Below are 21,409 nucleotides of genomic sequence, written 5' to 3' on the forward strand. Positions count from 1 at the left end.
GATCTATGGGTCCTGATTGGGCATAGACAGGAGCTAGGCGAAGCTGCTCACATCAAGAGCACTTCTTGGCAAGTGCAGAAGCAGAACTCCAGGGTTTTACAGACACTTATCAGGCAGCAGCAGAGTGGGATATTTTGGATCACAATTTTGAACATAGCCACCTAAATCCTTTAAAGGATTACCCTGAGTGCTGCTGCAGTTTTTTTACTCTGCAGCAGAACAGACTTGTATTTACAAGTATTATCCTGCTGCAGACTAAGTTAGTTTACTCCATCCTAATAGGGATGCAAGCGTAGATGCTGAAACGTTTACTGTGCAGTTAAATAGTCACCGGCGCAGTAAACGTCTCATGTAGCCGTGCCCAGTGTCTTTTCTTCAAAGAACACAATCCCTAAATTAGTCCACAGTCTTGACCTTTCTTCTTCTGACTCACTTAGCAGGAGTTTTATTCTTTGGGGAGAGGACGGGCACTTAATGCCTATTTTTTAAGTTAGCTCCACCTCTTCTCCTCTTGCTTGGCATCTTAGTCTGTAAAATCTTCAGAGCCCGCCCTAAGATTTCCGGGCATTTGCACAATGTTTGGGACTAACAGAATGCAAATTCTTAACAAGAAAGGACAAGCACATCTTATCTGACTAATCGCAAGGAGTCTTGACAGCTTAAATGCTTACTACCCAAGCCCCAGGGTAGGAAATACTACAGTTGGTGTCTGTCTCTGAAGAGTCTCAATGGACTCGGGGGCTTGGAGTAAACTCCGGACCCTTCTTAGAACCAAGTAATCTCAGAAAAGCAAGCAATCAGTTGCTGAGTTACCATGAAAAGGCTAACAGTCACCTATTCAGGATTGAAAGGCTCGAGTCTGGTCACCTTCTGAAGCCCCATGTGTGTCAATCCAGGTACAGGCCAACATAGGGGCTCTTCTGTCCTGCCCACCGTTGCTGGGTGAGGATGTGAGCCTAAACCAGTGCTCTGGATTGTGATGTCATTGAGCACAATCAGTGAGACATCTGAACCAAGGAAAAATCAGAGTCTGGGGGAGCTGAGTAAGGCAACGCTCTGTTCACCTTGTTAAAAATGGCCCCACATGATACATCGGCCCATTCTCTGTATATGGAAGACTGGTCACCAGGTCTCAGGTCTGTTGCCTGGACTAACCTCTCCCAAAGGCCAGAATGACAGCATGCGGCACTACCAGAACCACACGTGGCACTTTAAATCCTTAAAAGACACTGTCCCTAACCCAGTGAATTTACAGTCCAAATTGAACCCACTTGGAGCAAGAGGCAGAGTTAAAGATGGGGAAGAAAATTACAGCAGATAGAATAAGGTGCAGCATGTGAGAAAGGGCATAAGGTGAGACAGGATGGGGGCACAATGAGGCTTTGCAGCGAGACTGTGTACTTCCTGAAAGTGGCAGAACCACCAAAGTGTCCACTGTCTTGGAGTGCCAGGGGACAGCCCTGGTCAAAGTAGTGAGAGAAGGAGGTGGTTGGCAAGGAAAATAGACATGAGGTTGCTGACCCAAGCCACCTCAAGGGTTTTCATTAATGAATTTCACAGGGCACATCTTATGCCCCAGCTCCAGGAATCACTGTGAGAGCTGCTGAAGTAATGGAAGAGCTTCAGGTTCCCTGGTTCTGTTTCTGACTCTGGCTTGATGCGGATTCACTGGCTGACTGTGGGCATGCCCCGTTCCTCTCTCTGTTTGTTTCCGTTCTATCATAGCAAGGATCTGTGGTTCAGTGGTCGAAACTTTGTCTGCCACACAGAAGACCTGGGTTCAATTCCTGGGCACTTATACAAATACAGCCATGGAGGCACCCAACATCCGGACTTTGGATTCTGCCTGTGGCCTAAGGGGGGAATGGAAGGTCTGCGCAGCCTCCACTCTAAAAAAAACAAAACAAACCCTCTTTTGTGACCTGATCATAAAAAGAAACCAGGTTAGTCAGGCAGGACCTGCCCTCAATGAACCCATGTTGGTTGCCCCTGAGCATTACCTCCCATGCTGCGCCCTTGCAGATGTGCTCCTTAATAATTTTCTCGAAGGTCTTCCCAAGGACCAAGGTAAGACTGCATAGGCATGTGCATCTAAGGTGTCAGGCCAGGTACCAGAGCATTGGAAAAGGGCCAATGTGGTCCCCATTTACAAAAAGAGGAGAAAGAAGGACCCTGGCAATTATAGGCCAGTCAGTCTTACCTTGGACATTGGGAAGACCTTTGAGAAAATTATCAAGGAGCACATCTGCAAGGGCCGAGCATGGAAGGTAATGCTCAGGGGCAACCAACGTGGGTTCACTGAGGGCAGGTCCTGCCTGACTAACCTGGTTTCTTTTTATGATCAGGTCACAAAGTCCCTGGAGGAGGTGTCAGGGTGGATGTTGTCTTCCTGGACTTTAAGAAGGCCTTTGACATCGTTTCCCACCACATTCTCTTTAAAAAAAATGGTGACTGCGGCACTGATGGCTACACAGCCAGATGGGTGGCAAACTGGCTAGATGGTCACACCCAGATAGTGGTGGTGGATGGGTCGTTTTTGACCTGGAGGGATGTGGGCAGTGGAGTCCCCCCAGGGCTTGGTCCTGGGGACTGTAGTGTTCAACATCTTTATCAACGATCTGGATGTGGGGGGCGGAAAGCACACTGTCCAAATTTGCTGACAACACCAAGTTGTGGGGTGAGGTGGGCACGCTGGAGGAGAGGGACAGAATCCAGCTAGATCGAGACAGGTTACAGAGGTGGGCAGATGAGAATAGGATGGAATTCAATGCAGACAAGTGCAAGGTGCTGCATCTAGGGAGAAGGAACCAGCAACACACCCATAGGCTGGGGAACACCCTTCTTGTCAATACGGTGGCAGATAGGGATCTTGGAGTCATTGTTGACTCCAGGATGGACATGAGCTGCCAATGTGAGGAAGTGATCAAGGGGCTAACCACACCGTGTCATGCACCTACAGATGCGTCACAAGCAGGGTCAGGGAGGTGATCCTCCCCTCTATGCGACACTGGTCAGGCCACAGTTGGGGTACTGCATCCAGTTCTGGGCGCCGCACTTCAGGAGGGATGTGGCCAGCACTAAGAGGGTGCACCCACATGGTCAAGGGGCAGCGGGGCAGGCCCAATGAAGAGAGGCTAAAGGGCCTGAACCTATTCAGCCTCCACAAGAGAAGGTGAGAGGGGATCTGGTGGCTGTTTACAAACTCACCGGGGGGACCAGCAAGAATTGGGGGAGGCTCTGTTCCCTCAGAAACCACTACGGGTTACTAGTAATAACGGTCACAAATTGCTAGAGAAAAGGTTCAGGCTGGACATCAGGAGACACTACTTCACAGTTAGGGCTGCCAGGCTCTGGAATGGACTGCCAAGGGAGGTGGTGCTCTCTCCTGCCTTGGGGGTCTTCAAGAGGAGGCTGAACAGATATTTAGCCTGGGTGGTATGACTGCGGCACCCGTTCCTGCCTGGGGAAGGGGGTTGGACCTAATGATCTAGGCCCCTTCCGACCCTAAGTACTATGAAACTAAGGTGTGGGTGACTTCTCATGCATTCACCATGATCTGGAAGGATCAATGGTTGCCAAACATAATAATGACCATGATACAGATGCTGATCTCACTACAGAGCACTATTGGGACACGGGGTGACAAGGGCTAAGAAGTGTCACTATTCTCTATGACTCAGTCTCTGTGACTTGTCACAAACCTACCACAGACATGCAGAATGCCACAGACTAAAATACCAAAAAGCCTCCAACTGCCAGCTGTGTGTCAGTGGGAGAAGAGGTGCCTTCCTTAGCAGTAGGGCATGGACATTGTTGCCACTAGACAATGGCCTACAACAGTGGCGTTACTGGTAGATATTTGGAATGAGCTTCCAAGGGAGGTGGTGCTCTCCTCTACCTTGGGAGTCTTTCTAGACAGGCACCTGATTGGGGCTGTCTGATCTCAGCACTTTTTCCTTCCAAGGGCAGGGGGTCATACTCGATGACTTACTAAACTCCCTTCCGACCCAAACATCTATGAATCAACAGTGTCAAAAAGTGGTTTGGGTAGCACTTTAAAAAAAAAAAAAAAAGCATTTTGTTCACCAACCTGAAAATGTCCTGCAGGATGTGTGAAGTAGCAGACTTCTGAATCCAGTACCTGCTTCAGTGGGACACTCCCCAGGATACAAGAGCAACAAGAAGCTGTCTCAAAAGGCCCTGGAGTTTGGGAGGACTGGGCTGCTTTCTGGGGGGAAAGCTGGGAAGTCTGTAAACAGCAGCCACAGCAAGGAGCTCCGGGCAGGGGAAATGCACTGCGTGAAGCATGTGGTGCACTGGGTGCTGGCAGCCTGGGAGTTCTGCAGGAGGGGGTGTAGCCAGAAACCTGTCTGGTATATTTTGTGGATAAATCCCCTAATCATCATGGGGCTGTGGGTGGGGGCTGGTTTTTGCTGTAGTGGGCACATCTACACAGTATTCTAACTGCACAGTAGCCTAATTCTACTGTACATTAGCGTGCAGGGCAAAAACCATGCCAATATGCTAATACTCGGTAGTGTTAAGCTACTGCGCAGTTAGCATCACTAAAAAGCCGTGCATCAGCACTACTGCACGGTAGCACCAGTTACTGCACATTGATTTAGTACTTGGTCATACAAGTACTAAACTTAATGTGCAGTAACTATGGCACATTAATGAATGTGTGGATGTGCCCACTGAAGCCTGCTCTGAGCTTTTGCCACAGTTCCTGTGGCTCAGACACACAAGCAGGCTGTTGTACCCAGTGTCTTAACAGCTGAATGTGGGGCAGGGACATAGAAGGCCAGGAGAAAAAACAATGAGAAGGCATTTACTAGTTGGGATATGATGCACAATTATTGAGAAATGTGTGGGACACACCAGCCCTTTCCATGAACATGACTCTGCAGCCAGTATCTGGCAAGGGCTGCAACTCCTTACCCAAGACCATTGCTTGTCCGCTTGATCAGCAGTAGAGAAAAAGCAGCACCACCCAGCTGTGTCTGTGCGAGGGCCCCAGAAAACCATGGAAGAATTGCATTAAAGGTTGCAAAACTAAACACATCTGAGCCAAACCAAATAGTAAACGCACAAAACCAGCCCGCAAAGAACGTAGTTATTCTTTTATTTATAAACCAATCAACATAAAATAAGTGCAGAGGAAAGCACGGGCTGAACCTGCACTTGGGACCTGCTTACAAGAGAGACCTGTCTGCAATGGGACAGAGAAAAAAAAGGAAATGTAAAAACCAGGGCAGAGCCTTCTGGACCGAGACGGACGCTGGCAGCCACCCTTAGAGGCAGCTGGGACAGCCCCCGCCCATTTCATTGCACTATGCTTGGGAATGGTGCAGCTGGGATGTTGGCAGAGGTCTTGTTTTATCAACAAAAAGTTTTTGTGACTTACAGATTTTTTCAAGTTTCCCTTGGGGGATAAACCTGGGGCATAAGGTCCTCCTTGACACTTTCCCCTTTGGAGCCTTTTGCACAGCTGCTACAGCTGTACAGAGACTCTGGGTTTTGTGGGGTGAGGGAGTGATAATGGGATGCACATGTAAGACTTCCTCTTAAAATGAATGGGAAAAGAAGAGCAAAAGACACGAAAAGAAGGAAGTGCTTGCAAAAGATATTTCCTATGTCCCATCCCTTTTACAGTTTAGGAGACGCACCTGACTTCCCTGATGCTGGGAAAGACTTCCCCTCAGGAAAAGGGGGAGGGAGGGAGAGAGAGAGAGAGAAAGAAAGAAAGAGAAAGAGAGAGTGAGTGCGAGTGTGTCCATCCATCCTCTATACTGTTTCACCTGAACAGCAAGGACAGGCGCAGCTCTTCCTTCTGCTTGTCACAGGCCAGGACATGAGACAGTCCAGGGGATTTTGCAGCCCTGTTTTCCATGGAAGGGATCTAACAGCTGTGACAGGGAGCATGCGCCCACTAACTACAAGGGAAGCAGGTTCCAGGAGCCCACTGATAGGAAGGCCCCAGCAATGGGGGAAGGTTGGTGGATTCTGCTTAAATTCTTCTCCATTTCATTTTGCTAGAGACAGTAAATCAGATGAGGGACAGAGGGTCACTGCTTAAGTGCTACCAAAAATAAATATATTAAACAGTTTAAGAGACACACATGCCTTCCCTGATGCTGGGAAAGACTTCCCCTCAGGAAAAGGGAGCCTGTTTAACAGGCTGCAATCCTATTACCAAAACACTCAATGCTCTGATCTGACGTGCCTCTCAGCAGCACCTGCTCTATGCTGCTGAGCTGCGACAGAATGAAACAGTGAGGTAAGGCCCAGGGCGTTTAACGGTACCACTCAGAGATGGACCTTTACACTTCTGGGGAAAATACTCAAGGATTGCGATTTCAACAAAAAAATTCAAAACATTTCATTATGGTTTTTTTTTTAAAACAGACAACACTTTAAAAAAAGGGAGAGAAAAATCCAACAGAAAGCCCAAAGCCTGTGCCAGGTGGAGCCTCTGCTCAACTGAATGTGAGTTAAGGGGCATCTGTCCAGGGGGCAGGGTGGTGGTGGCACATCTCATAGCTCTTCTCTTACCGCTTACTTTGTGTTGTAAAACATCAGTTGGTTCAGTATACTGACAAAGAGGATCTATCTACCAGCTCTCTCAGCTATGCTTCTGCCTTCATCAAAAATAAATACAAAGGCATTTCTCCACCTCAGTGACACAAGCACTGGAAAGTCCACCAGGTATTCTCCATGGGGAAGTGGGCACAGCCGAGAGAAGAGGTTTTCCTGTCCAGACAGCAGGACTAGCAGACTGTGCACCTACGCCATGTGTTGTGGCCCTACATCCCTTCATGGAAGGCTGAGCAGAGTGTGGACACTTCAAAGCTAGCCATAGTGTTGCTAAGAGTGGATATTGCATCCCAAAAGCCGTCTCTCTCAGAGCCTGGCCTGTCCAGAATGGCACAGTAGAGTGCAGTGTCCAACATGGTAGGTTCTGTTGTGAAACTGTCCATCTGTCACAAGATGAGGCAACAAGGAAACAGAGACGGCCCAAGACAGACAGGCCCAGGGTGCAGGGGGGCACAATAGGGGAGGGAATGTGACAGAAAGCAATATAGTCCTGCAGGGGAGCATTAGGGAAAGGATGCACCATGGAGAAGCTTGGCTGCTGAAGAGCTCTGCCAGAGATCCCGTCCAAACAGAGAGCATCTTCTCAGCCCCAGGCATGTAAAGGAACTGGGGACTCCACAAAGAAGCATCCGCTGAGGAACAAAAAAAGAGCTCTTCTGTTTACTTTGAGACATCCATGAGTCAAATTCTATTTAATCTGCAAGCAGCCAACAGGTTCTGTTTCCCTTCAAATGCCCATTGTGCTCCTGGCTGTGGAAGGAAGGTCAGGTGGGTGGCCAGTTAGATCCCTGCAGTTGTCTGAAGGCTTTTTGAAGAGGCGTTTGCCTGTGACATACACAGGGGGTGTGCATGCGTACCTGTCTGTAGGTGAAAGTATGAATGTGTACGGACAGGAGCACAGTATTCCCAGGACTTGTCCTGCTAAGAGTCCTCTCAGAACTTGCCTTGCTTTAGTTTGTCGATGTGGTAGGTGAGCTTCAGCGCTGGCCCCAGCTTCAGCCCCATGTATTTCATCATCATGTCACTCCGCAACAAGAGCAAAGCTTTCCCGTCGATCTCCTGGAAGCAGGAGAATGTCAGCATTAGAGTGAGGCCAGCTCTGCTCTTCATACCCATGATATTTCTAGTAGGGAAACTCCTCCCCATGTCTCTCCAACTCATCCACTGTCCTACGGGAAATGGCAGTTGCTGGGAACCTCTTCTATCCCTCTCCCCATTAGTTTCTCAAGTCATTTTCATTTTCAGCACTTACCTGGAGTATTTGGAAGAAGCTCATAAACCAGACTCAACGCACTATAAGGCACTTGTGCTACTTAGACTGCTGGGGTGGTTTACTGAGGCCTGTCTGTAGATGTAAGGACTACTATATTTACTCAAATCTAAGAGGAAGGGGACTGCAGAGCAAAGGAAGTGCAGGGAAGGGGCAGCAGAGGGAAAGGAATGTACAGAGCAGGGGACAGCATGAGGAAGGGCAGCAGCAGGGTGCAGCAGCAGGGTGAGCTACTGCAGATCCAACCCTGACCCTGACCTGGGCTGGAGCTGCTGTTGCTGCCTAGCCTGGCAGAAGAGACATAACCAGAGCAGCTGCAAAGGTAAGGGTCAGGGGGGTGGGAACATGACACCAAAGGGGTCAAGTGGCAGGACGGGGAAGACACTGGAAGGGGAGGAAGTAAGTGGCAAGGGGGGACAAGGAGCGTGGGACAGGCTACCTTTCCCTTGGTTGCCGCTTTCCCTGCTACTACTTTCCCTATGGCAGTGGTGTGGGAGGAAAAATTTAAGAGGACCCTCCAATATCTAGATTCTAGACATGGAAAATTGAAACAAATTTATACTTTTTCATGCCTAGAACCTAATAATTGGGGGGTGTCTAAAATTTGGGGTCATCTTGTATTCGGGTGAATATGCATCAGATTGCTGCCCTGGGACATCGCGCATTGGAGCTCCCAAGAAGTGGTTCACGGCCCATAAAAAACAGTAAACGATGATTTACTGCCCAACACCAGCAACACCTGCCAATGTGCCTCCTCTCAATGTGCCTTCTCTCAATGAAGAGGAACAACACAACTGTACAGTTTAAAAGTTATTAAAGTCAGGACATGTTGAAGTTAAAGCTCCAGCAGCTATGTGAAATCAGATACAGATTCCAAGCCATTCTGACTCCACTCTAAAAGGACGCTTAGTACACGCTGAAATTTTAGCAAATGAGCATCCTTACTGCCTTCTCATGTGACTACATATTTCAAGTTCAGCATGTTTAAGTGATCTGTTGAAGTAAGATCAAAATACTCTGACCTTGCAGATTCAAGTCCATCTGGAATCTTTTTTCCTCCTGTTTTCCCAGCTGCGTGAATTTTGCCATTAATTACACAAAAAGTACTACATGCAATAAAGGCAAAGACAAACAAACTGCTGGGACCTTGTGTTTGAAATTGTCATTCTTCCTCTACTTCCTATGCGTGTAAAGTCCTTGCTGAACTAATGCAGATGCTTAACACTAAGCAGACACACACAAAGACACACAGATCAGGAACAGAGCCCCCCCCCCATCACTTTGAATTTTAACAGCATTTGCTCTCAATCAATGGGATTAACTGACAGATACACATCTCCCTAGCACAGAGGGACATTTGAAGGTTCCAGGACTAAAATGAATTGCTACTCACTTTACTGAAGTAAGGGGCAGAGGCTTGTAATTGTGATGCTGTGGACATGGGCCTCACTACCCACTGCAAGCCGCACAGCCTGTAAGCGCACAGAATTTGTCTGCCACTCAGGGGTGCCTGTCAGGGATCTGTCCTGTACCTTGTGGAATTCATACAGAAGTGCAGATATCTTTAGTTATCTTTGACTGCACAGGAAAGGATGTTATTTATCGTGGAGGCCAAGCCAGGCTTTTCCCTTCTAAGCACACTGGTGAAGTAAACGTGCACTGGAAAGTGATTCTGCCTGAGTCTACAGACCAGGGCTGCAGGGTCTAACTTGGCGTTTCTGTTTTAATTTGTACAAATTGCACGAGTTTGTGTACAGGAAGAGAAATCCCTGGGGATTCTTCTTGTCAATGAGAACTTCTACCAGTGTAAGTAAACATAGATTCACTGACTTCACTGGATTAAGATGGAGTGAGAATCTGGACCTCTACGTGGACACACGCATGGATATACTTACATGTTTTCGAAAGAGGTCAGCATGGGGTCCCAGCTGTGGGTCAGCTTCTCGTACAAACTGCATCACATCCTCTACTGTCCAGGAAGAAGGGTCTCTGCTGTTCAGCCGGGAATTGTCTCTAGGCCCTAGGTATCTATCTGAACCTAAATGGATCAATAGCAAGAGAGAAACAGTTATACTGTGAACTAAACTCCAGGCTGATGTTAGCATAATGCTTACATGAACCGTGGTCTTCAGATCAAGGTATTTACTTTCTTCCATGTTTCCACTTATTCCCCACTCTGCCTTTTTTTTTGGAAACATTAACAGAGACCACAGAAGGGGCACACTCCACCAGAACCTAAGCAACCTCCTCTCGCAGAGCTCAGCAAATCAGACTCACTTGCATTCCTCCACCACTTTCCCTTGGCTAACTGATCTCTGCCATTGGCTCCACCTTACTCAGTGCCCCCATCTTTCGTTGCCCAGTACTTACCTCCTTTCTCACCCACACTTACCCTTGACTCCTTCCCATAATACTCATCACATACTCTGGTCTCTGCCATTCTGAGAGCTACCTTTTAAATTACTGCTCCTTCTCCCTCCTTTGCACTCCATTCTGATTCATCAAACGCACCATCCTTGTCACTACCTCCAGGTACATGCCTTCTATTTGCAGCTGCTCTTGCTATGATATTACCAGATCCATCCTCTCCACACTCCAGATCCATCCTCATTGTGCTAAGCCTATTACTCTGAATACTGCTGACAACTCCCTCTTTTTTGACAGAATGTCCTTATTAGCATCTTGGTAACTCACATTTTAGTAACTGGCATCCCTAACATATGCACACATTTTCAGGCCCACTTCCTTGCCTATCATTTTGTCCCCGTCCCCCGACTGGCTCCTGTTTCACCACCGATTGTTCCTGCACTTTCAGGCTCCCAGCTATCCCGTTGACCTGCAGGATCTCAGATATCTTTGCCCTTCACTACCTATCCATACTAGTCTCTCAGCTAACTGGTGCATGTAAAAGATGTGTGGCCAGATTCTATTCCAGTTATTATGCACTTAAATGGATTTAGGTGCCTATGTGCAAGTCTGTTTGAGTTCCTGAAAACCTGTTAAAGCAAAGGTGGACAGGTTGTCCTCTTCTTCACTGCTTTTTTGTTACTCAGTTTTAAGGGTCAGGTGATAGTCCTTTACAAAATCAAATGTGATATGGATTTTCAGGGATGTGAACTGGGGAACAGAACTGCATCTAGGCTCCTAAGTCTACCTAAACACCCAATAGGATCTGGCCCCTAGAGTCTTCTTTTGATAAAAATAATTTTAAAAAAATTAAATACAAAAATATGTTTAAATAACAAGATGATTGCATATTTAAGCATTCAAGAGTCCGGATATGCCAAGTAAAGGATGAAACTTAAGTCTCTCCTCTTTGAGCAGTGATATTATGATGCAGTTGTTAAATATAAACACACCTTCCCTCAAGGCACACGTGCATCTAATATTCTAGACTGCAGTTCTTCATATTAAAATGCATATGCATTATCGACGATGTCATTGTAACATACATGCACATACAGAGTGAAGGATGAATATTCACCCTTCACTTTTTCCATCTTCTGAGTGCTGAATTTTGTAATCTTAGGGCCCTGACAAGGTTTGTAGCACTACAAGTGTTATGGGTGGCTACATGTGTACAGCCCCCTAGAGAGGCTGGAGTGACAAAATTGCCATAAAGGCACTCTCTAAAGTCAGGGGGTGATAGCTGGCTGTCCCATATCTCCCACTGCAGGGAGGGGTCGCCAGCTTTTTAAAGTTCCTGGTTCCAGGGCAACCTAAGAGTAACAGGAACCAGTCTTTAGCTGCCTGCGGGCCCTTTAAAGGTCCTGGTGCCTTAATGGACTGCTGGTATTTGAGTACCAGCAGCCTTTTAAAATTCCTGGGTTGCAAGCAACCCCATCATCCATGCTGCCAGGGTGTGTGTACCCCCCAACCAGCTCCTGACACTGCAGCTTGTATGGAAGAAAGGGCTCCCAGCAAGTGGGGGCCGGAGCTGAGCAGGCAGAGCAGACTGCTGATCAACCCCTGTCATTGTGGGAGGCTCACAGGGAGCTTCTTCACCCTTGCTGCTCAAGCGGGGCTGTTTCTGTGCTTTCTGCTGAGTAGCTCTGATCACTGCCACCTGATGGGACTCCCAGCAATAGGCTGTTCCAGTGCTTTGTGTAGGGCTGGGGAAGCTCTGCTCACTGGAGGAGGCAGCTGTGTGCAAGCTGCCCCAGCAGCAAGGCCTGAACAGCAGTGTTCCTGGCTGCCCGTGTGCCTGGACCTTGAAAGGGCATGCAGGGAGTCCCAGACCAGGGAATGCAAGAGACTGGTGCTGCCTGCAACTTTTATCATGGATGTCATTTTTTTCTAGTATAACAAGTTTCTAGTATGGCAAGTCCCTTTGTGATACTCTGCTCCCTTCAAATGCTTACCTGCCAATAAAATGCCTATTTCTTGAAGTGTCACTATCTATTTACTCCCTAGGTATTTTGAATCTTTTGGTTGGTGTTATTTGTCTACCTAGGAGGAGGGACTGAAAATCCTGTGTAGTACGTTGTTTGTTTTTAACCCCAATAGCTCTGATGATGTAGTGCACATGAAATCACAGTTTCATTACAAATCCATGGATTGCACACAGTCTGAGTTAATGAAATTATCAGCATCAATGCTCCTGTCCCACACACTGCTTTATAAAAAACTGCATCAGCCATACCTCATTCAATCACTGCCTAGGCACCTACCCCAATCAAATCAACCAGTCAATTTTCATCTCACTGGCCACTTCTAATTCATTCACTTCTCCATGCATTCAGCTATCTCAGCAGCTTATACACACTGCTCAATTCATTAACCCATACCTACATCCCTAGCTGTGTAGCTACACAGCACTACCCATTTATTTGCTGACCTCAACATCCCCATACAATCTTTGGGTTACCAAGCCAAGACTCTTTTAGTACCATCCACTGACCTGTCCATATTCCAATTTACTGCCTGTCCCTAATCTGGCTGTTAAACCTAACAAATTACCTGCTTAATTGTCAGTGCGGAGGCCAGTAAATGTACGAAGGACAAGGGTTTTCTTGTATCTTTCATTGTTCCCCAAAACTTGTCAAACTTCTCTCCCAACTACAGAATTGTTCCCATAAAAGATATCACAAAAAAAACCATTGCCAAAAGTAGAGGCAAGTCTATCATACTTAGTAGCATTGGAAAGTTGTAACTAGAACAAGAAAAGCACCATATTAACAAATTAAGAGCTTTGAAGAGTTGGCTTTTTAGCTTTCTTACCCCCAGAGCTAAGCCTACGCAAGGCAGATGAATTCCCCTGAGTGAGACTAGAAGGTTGGTGTAGATGCCTGTATCCCTGCAAGCGATAGTCTCTGGAGTTCCTGCTGGGGCTAGATGAGTTGACAGAGTTCAAGGCAGAGTCCATTGGGTCCAGGCGAGGTTCTAGGGAACCTGGGAGACAATCTCCCAGAACAAAGGTTTCACCTGCAAGACACCAAACTATAATCAGAACCAATGAGGGTCATGCAGAACATAGGTACTATTCTATATAAAAATCTGAGTTAGAGGAACATTCCCTGGAGATAAAAGGCAGTATGAAAACAAACACTAAGACAAACACAGTAAGCAAGACTTGTAGAGAAGTTACAGAAACTGCTCTGAGTGGAGGGGAAAGTGATTGCTTTAGGATCCAGAATGACAGCTCTGGATCAAACCCCACACTGGGTTGTTCCCTAGTTTCACATACCTTAGCTCCCTTGCTCTAGGCAGAAGTCCTTGAGCATTGGGGGCGGGATTTTCCAGGAGGTGAGACAGGTCCTGGATGGACAACAGCATGGGGATTCCCTCAATACAGGTAAAGCACAAGTGTGCCAAGTTCCTCCTCTATCCTTTGGTCAACAGACAAGGTTATCCAGTACTGTTACATGGTGCTGGGACTTCCACTTGGGCCCCAGAAAGGAGGTCACTGACCCCATCTTTTTCTCCAAGGTGGGCACTGCTTAATTGTCTATGCAGAATTGGGTTTGATAAGGTGCTCCAAATACTTCTAAATAATACAGGCTATTGCCCTCTTGTGTTTAATAACGCTACTCAGGTGCTCACACAGAGGCAGTCTGTGAGCTTGGTGAGTTTTCAGTACGAAAAACCTGGATATGTTTAAACCACCTGCTGGATAAACCTGGGGGTGCAGGCTATGAGGTAGGCCTGGAGCAGTAGGAGTTAAAAGCCACAGGATTGAAGTTTGGTGGAAGGCAATAGTGTGCATCAAAACCATGGGAGAACATCCCAAAAAGGACAGGATTAGTACACAGCTAGTACAACAGTTAAGAAAAGCACACAGGATGGTACAAACATGCCTAGGATAAGTACAAAAGGTATTTAGTAAAGTTATAATTAAATACATTCTTTAATCAAAGTGTAAGGTGCCTACACCAAATGTGATTTGGTCATATTTGGGCAATGATAGCTCATGATCAGTAGAAACATGCTTGAGTTACAGTGGCATGGTCAGCAATATGATTTGTTACAGCAGTGCAGGACTGGAAACACTTCTGTGATGTAAAAACATTTATAGGGTATAAAAGGGTGGAAAAATGCACTCTGCATTTGTGTTTAGCCCTAAGCTCTCCCTGCTGTTGCCCAGCCTGGCCACCCAGCTGATACTGCAAGTAAAGGCTACAATAAATTTAAGGCCTTGTTACACCTTATGGGGCAAATCACACAAATGTTGATCAGTGTTAGTGCTAATCTGGAGTTTGGAGCAGTCACAACCTTAGTCTAGAGACCTTCTCTGACTGCCCCCCCTGCACAGCTGTGACTTACCTCTAGAGGCCTGGTGAGCAGGGGCAGGACTAGGAGCTGTAGCTGTGAATTGCCACTAGAGGGCTGGAGAGCCAGGACAGGCTTCTACCCCTGCTCTACAAGCAGGGCTGAGAAAGATCCTAGGACACTGGAGGACTTCAATATGTGCGGCACATCTGTGGGGAGTGGCCACACCTTATGGAACTGGAACAGGGTAGCGAGGAACAGAGTTAATTCCGGCCTGGAGTGGCGTAAATTTAAGCCAGGTAACAGATGTTTAAAGCCACTTTAAGGTGTTAATATGTAGATATACCAGGGGTTAAGAGCTCTAGAAACTGTCCACAATGACTATGTATCTAAGCCCTTATATTCACTGAGTTGCTGCTTGGTTACTCAAACTGTGTTGTAGCAGGACCTACCTGGCCCTTGGAAACAACAACAGGGAGCACTGCCAAAAATAAGCCTCATTTACTCACTCTCTCACATGTTCTTTGGCCCATAAATTACAGAGGGTAGACACTGTGAGAGCAGGCCTGAACTCAGATTCTTCTGAGATAAACAGCTTGAGTATGACACAGGGGTAAATGTTCAGGGCTTAGTTCACAGGAATGTGCTAGGTTTGCCCAGGACCCGACTTAAATATATTCAGCCTGACTGCAGCTTGTAGTGTGATCATTGTGTGCATCTACGCGTGTGCTTTAATGTGCATTAACTTGTCACAAAAAGTGCTCTTCAGCTAATGCACATTAAAACAGGCTAATGTGCATTTTTCTAGTATCTCACAGTGGAGGGCTCTTTTACAGGTGCTCCAGTGGTGGGGGGTGTGGTGCCGGGGTGTGTGGCAGTCTAATTAAAGTGCTGCAGCATCTTGTGTATCAGTGTCACCATGCTTAAAAATGGGAGTGGGGGCACTTGAACTAAAGCTTGCTTGACAAGCTTTAGTTCAAGAGCCCCTGCCACCATTCTTAAGTGTGGAGACACTGATGCCAGCAGCCTCTTGCATCTCGCAATGCTCCAGCAGGCTTAATTAATCAAGTCTGCTCTGACGTCCTGGAATTCCAGCACGTTGGAGCAGCCTTGGCACTTGTGTATAGGCACCCGGAGGTACTAGATTTAATGCGCATTACCTGAAGTGCATTAATTAATGTGTAGACACACCCACTGAGTCTGTCTCCTTCCCACCAGGGATTTTCTGAACAGAAGTCCTCAGGCTCCCATTTCCCTGATGTAAATAAGAGGAATGCAGACAGGGCATTTGATTCCTCTCTCATTTTCCCACATTTCCTGGCCTCCTGACATATTTACCTAATCCTCGGGCCTTCAGGGGTAGCTGGGGAACCCTGAGAAATGGGACAGCTGAAAAGGTGTTTACTATTCTGGGTGTTAATATTATGTGGGTAGAGTCTAATCTAGGCTAAGCAAGGGAAATTACAGGCCCTCCCTTTTCTGTGTATACTATGCAAGCCTTGTTCAAGGACCAACAGTCAGGATTTTAGATTGTCCCTACTTGAGAGAGTCATTTCAGCTGGACCAGAGTCCTGTTGCACAGTTTAGGGTATTAGATAGTTATTTATGAAGCACATGTCAATCCTTGTTGTAAAAGAAAAACATAGTGAATGACATGAGATGTACTGCTTTTATTCAACAGCTTGTGGTAGGTATGCATCATAGAACACTACTCCCAGTTTGACCACAGTTTAGCTTTACCTAACATTGGTTTAAAAGATTTAATGTTTTCCTGTTTTTATCTGAATTGCCAAACACATTGCAACAAGCTGAGAGGGAGCAGGAATGGAACTCAAGCAGCTGCACGTGTTGGAGCTAAGGTTTCTTTCCGTAGACTAAGCCTGTAAACTGAATAAACCAAAACTATATGGAGATAGGAAATGAGGAGTAGGGTAGACCACTAATTGAAAAATCTCACTCAGGAACCCAAGACAGAATTATTTAATGAAGAAACAGCACTACAATCCGTGATAAGGTGGAACAAGTGCAAGCATGTTTCACTAGGCAGCAAACTACTGGGATAGGAGAGATGAAACTGCTTGTGTGAGTAGGTAACAGCTTTCAAGTAACCAGTGCTTCTTTAAAATACATTTACTGTTGTAGAATGTACAACTCCTTTCTAACTGACTTACCAGCTTAGTGCGGCATGAAAGCCAACACAAAGCCAACAACGCTAGGAATGCAACCAAAAGAAAGGAGGATCCAGAAGATGAGGGAAGTACTTTTTATTTGCCTGACAGACCTGCCAAAAGCTGGGGAAAAGGAGACTTCCACTTCCTTACCCTTGTAAAGTTAGGGCAAATGTTTGCAAGTGAGGGTACTGTCTGACTCAGATTCACTGAATGGATGCTCTGCAGGCCTCAACCCAAATGCTGTGGGCAGCAATTCTAAACTATGAGAATGGGAGTGGTGGTGGTGGTGTGTGGGAGGGAATAAAGGATTTAAAGAAAATAAACCTGGATGAGTCAGATAATTTCTCCTGACCTGAATCTGGAGAGACACATTCTGAAAGTCGAAGCAATTTACACAGGGCCTGTGAGGAGACCAATACGAGAACTCCATTAATTTTTCTGGATCCAATTGAAAATACAGTTTGGTAACGTATAAAGTTATGAGATACTTTCCATAAACCATTCCCCTCTTCACACACACAAAACTTTCTGAAACACTAACCTTTTAGATTGTTGATTCCCCTGTTTGATACTTGCCCAAAGGCAATTTTCACTGAGAGCTGTGGCAAGGCATAAAGGTGCTGTGGCATTTAAAGGATTATCAGGTCCTAGCCCCTCTCACAACATATCTGGGTGAGGTAATAAAAGGTAGGGGGAAGCTGCTACTAGCTTGGAGGAAGGATATGCCCTCTCCAGCTTGCTGACATAGTTCCTAGTAGTGGGTTTGTCAGGTTTTGAACTGTGTTTTAGAAAAAAAAACCTAGCTATAAGCAAAGAGGTGAAAAATCTCTTAGTTGGTACTTTCCCAGCTAGCGAGTCTGCAGTGATGTACACATATACATACACATATCCTTAGGGTTCAGTTCTGTGAAGTGCTAAGCACCCTCAGTTTCCATGAAAGCCAGTGCAGGACCTAGCTATTGACAGATAGAGCAGGTAAGTGTGCATGTACCGTTAGTAGTGTGCACTGCAGATCATACAAAGAAGTTACTGGCTCCATGAGAGGACTTACTCCAAATGAACGAATTTCTGAGTTTGGCTCAGAAGGCCTGGAGATTATATGGAAAGTAACAGATTAAACTACGCCAGTTCAATGTTAAGGATCCAAAGTTAGTCCTCAGAATATGTTTAACTCAAAGATGTGCACACAAACTTAGTTCTGCTTTGAATGCACTAAAATGGAGTCTTTAAATATATGATCATGTTCTTACATATACTTAGCAGTGCAGAAAGAAGTTCCTTTGCAAAAAACAGTATGAGACAATGCAAGCAGGAATTATAAAGCAATGTATTTACTTAAGGGCTAGAATTAAAGTTGCATGTTCAGCCTTGATTTACAAGTCTCCAGAGAGCCAAGTGCTTGACTACACTAGCATTCAATTGCAATAAATATAATACAAGAGCCTGAGGTTTCTCAGTGGAGCAAGAGGTGGAAAACTCCTGGGTTTCATAAAACATGCAGATACACAACGGAGTCCTTAAGCAGACCATCCCACTGAAGTAGAAAAGGGGGAGAGTAACAAGGTTCAGAGTTAAAATCAAGATAGACATTAGGGGCTGGAAGGGACCTCGTGAGATTGAGTCCAGCTCCCCTGCCAGTGGCAAGAAGTCTGCAGGGATCAAGTGGTCCCAGAAATTTAAGCATCCAAACTCCTTTTGAATGAGTCCAGAGTAGGTGCTTGCACCACCTCTGGGGGGAGTCTTGGACTATAAAGTTTTTCCTTATATTGAGTCTGAATTGGCCTTCTAGAAGGTTGTCACCATTAGACCTAGTTATCCCTTGGGGAACCCTGGTGAACAACTGTTTTCCCAGATCCTGATGTACCCCCCTTATGTACTTATAGGCAGCCACCAAGTCCCCCCTTAGCCTTCTCTTCGCCAGAATGAAGAGTCCCATGTTCCTCAGCCTCTCCTCGTAAGGCTTGCCCTCTTGGCCTTTGATCATACTGGTGGCTCTCCTCCAGACTCTCTCAAGCTTATCCACATCCCTCCTGAAGTGGGGGGAACAGAATTGGACACAGTACTCCAGATGCAGCCTCACTAAAGCCAAGTAAAGCGGGAAGATGATGACCCTGGTTTTGCTTGAGATGCACCAGTGGATACATGCCAGAGTTTGATTTGCTTTGCCAGCCATGGCATTGCATTGGTGGCTCATGTTCATCTTGTGGTCAATCAAGATGCTGTGTTGAGAATCTTCTAGTCTTTGTTGGCAAAGTAGAGCCTGCTTCAATATGACGTGGTAACCAACCTACTTCAAGATGTCTGTTGTGAGTTAATCATCACAGTTAATTCTGAGACCTTCTCCTACATGGGCTGCTAATTTTCAAAAACATAATAGGTGCTTCCTCACAGTTTCATTTAAATCCATGCCAAAAGAACCATGATTAAGGCTCACCCATTGGCATGCATGATTTTATGCCTGGAACAGGGATAAGCACATGCTTGGAACTGTTTAGATAGCACGGTCTTTTGCACAACTGAAATCATGGCATCCTCTGCTCAAAGGGGTTATCACTGTAGGAAGATGCATCTATCCCAGAACTCAGATAATTTTTACAACATATAAATGACCAGGTCTTAGAATGTTACCTGAGACTGGCTCAGATAGAGATCTGATATGCAAACATTTCTGCTTGTATTTCTGCTTCATGATACAGGAACAAAGAACAAACTACAAGCCAAGGGATTTTAGGCTTTTTTTAAAAGCTGTTTCACATTGTATTTCACTTTTTCCTCATCTGCATGTGGCCTGATTAAACTGAAGAAATTAATCCACCCATTTCTATGTCTGTCATGGCACGCATGCTTCGTAAGCTACAAAAACAACATTGAGAGGCTACTCTATATTAGTAGTGAACCCTTCTAATGCAGAAATAAAAGCATTTCCTATAAGCTGGCTATGCCACAGGAAAGCAATGTCAGGAGTTGCAAACCAGTTTATTAATAGATTTAAGAATTAAAGTAGGCTGATTCCCAGGTCAGCATGCTGCATTGGATTAGACATGTTCAAATCAGAAGGTCCCAACGATCTCCACCCGAGTGCTGAGGGAATTGGCAGTGGTCATTGTGGGACCCCTGGCACAGCTTTACGAGTACTCATGGTGCTCTGGCGAGGTGCCAGACAACTGGAAAAGGGCCAATGTGGTCCCCATTTTCAAAAAAGGGAGGAAAGAGGACCCAGGAAACTACAGGCCCATTAGTCTTACCTTGGTCCTGGGGAAGCTCTTTGAGAAAATTATCCAGGAGCACATCTGTGAGGGACTAGCAGGGGAGATTATGCTTAGGGGCAATCAACATGGGTTCATTAGAGGCAGGTCCTGTCAGGCCAACCTGGTGGCCTTCTACGACCAGGTCACAAAAGCCTTGGACGCAGGTGTTGCAGTGGACATACTCTTTCTGGACTTTAGGAAGGCCTTCGACGCTGTCTCTAACCCCTTTCTCATTAAGAAATTAGGCGGCTGTGGCGTCGATGCCTACACAGTCAGATGGGTCGCAAATTGGCTGGAGGGCCGCACCCAAAGTGATGGTGGACGGGTCATTTTCAACCTGGAGGGACGTAGGCCGTGGGGTCCCCCAGGGCTCAGTCCTCGGGCCCGCACTGTTCTATGTCTTCATCGGCAACTTGGACAAGGGGGTGAAAAGCACCTTGTTCAAGTTCGCAGATAACACTAAGATGTGGGGAGAAGTGGGCACACTGGAGGAGAGGTACAGGCTACAACTAGATCTGGATAGGTTACAGAGGTGGGCAGATGAGAATAGGATGGGTTTCAATATGGACTAGTGCAAGGTACTGCACCTAGAGAGGAAGAACCAGCAGCATACCTACAGGCTGGGGAACTCCCTTGTCAGCACAGAGGCAGAAAAGGATCTTGGAGTCATTATTGATTCCAAGATGAACATGGGCCGCCAATGTGGGGATGCAGTCAGGAACGGTAACCACACCTTGTCATGCATCCATAGATGCATCATGAGCAGGTCCAAGGAGGTGATCCTCCACCTCCATGCAACATTGGTCAGGCTGCAGTTGGAGTACTGCGTCCAGTTCTGGGTGCCGCACTTCAGGAGGGATTTGGATAGCATCAAGACAGTCTAGAGGAAGGCCACTCACATGATCAGGGAGCAACAGGGTAGGCCCTATGAGGAGAAACTATGGGACCTGAACCTGTTCAGCATCCACAAGAGAAGGCTGAGAGGGGATCTGGTGGCTACCTACAAACTTGCCGAAGGGGACCAGCAGGCAATGGGAGAGTCCCTGTTCCGCCGAGCACTACTGGGAGTTACAGGAATAATGGCCATAAACTGACAGAGTGCGGGCTAGACATCAGGAGGCACTACTTCAGTCAGGGTGGCTAGGAGCTGGAATCAACTTCCTAGGGAAGTGGTGTTCGTCCCTATCCTGGGGATCTTCAAAAGGAGGCAAGATAATCACCTTGCCGGGGTTGTTTGACCCCTCCATTCTTTCCTGCCCGTTGCAGGGGGTCGGACTTCATGACCTGCTTAGGTCCCTTCTGATCCTTTAGGAAGGCCTTCGACACCATCTCTCACCCCATTCTCATAAAAAAACTAGGAGACTGTGGCGTCGACACCTATACAGTCAAACGGGTCACTAACTGGCTGGAGGGCC

At 46.6% G+C, this 21,409-nt stretch overlaps 1 protein-coding gene across 7 annotated transcripts in view; it reads right to left on the reverse strand.

The window, feature by feature from the left end:
* Positions 1-5,108: 5,108 nt before the first annotated feature.
* The window catches only part of SCMH1 (Scm polycomb group protein homolog 1), a 123,997-nt gene continuing 107,696 nt past the window's right edge, over positions 5,109-21,409 (reverse strand). For 5 of the 7 annotated variants that reach the window (XM_025212901.1, XM_025212986.1, XM_025213086.1 and 2 more), the window contains 3 exons: positions 13,088-13,306; positions 9,763-9,905; positions 5,109-7,656 (listed from right to left, as the gene is read on the reverse strand). In XM_025212901.1, coding sequence (XP_025068686.1) covers positions 7,531-7,656; positions 9,763-9,905; positions 13,088-13,306 — 488 coding nt within the window. In that variant the 3' untranslated portion in view covers positions 5,109-7,530. The remainder of the gene's footprint in view (positions 7,657-9,762; positions 9,906-13,087; positions 13,307-21,409) is intronic. The other 2 variants (XM_025212951.1, XM_025213035.1) reach the window with 1 other exon arrangement.

Source organism: Alligator sinensis, unplaced genomic scaffold (genome assembly GCF_000455745.1).
Source record: "Alligator sinensis unplaced genomic scaffold, ASM45574v1 scaffold264_1, whole genome shotgun sequence".
NCBI lineage: Eukaryota > Metazoa > Chordata > Crocodylia > Alligatoridae > Alligator > Alligator sinensis.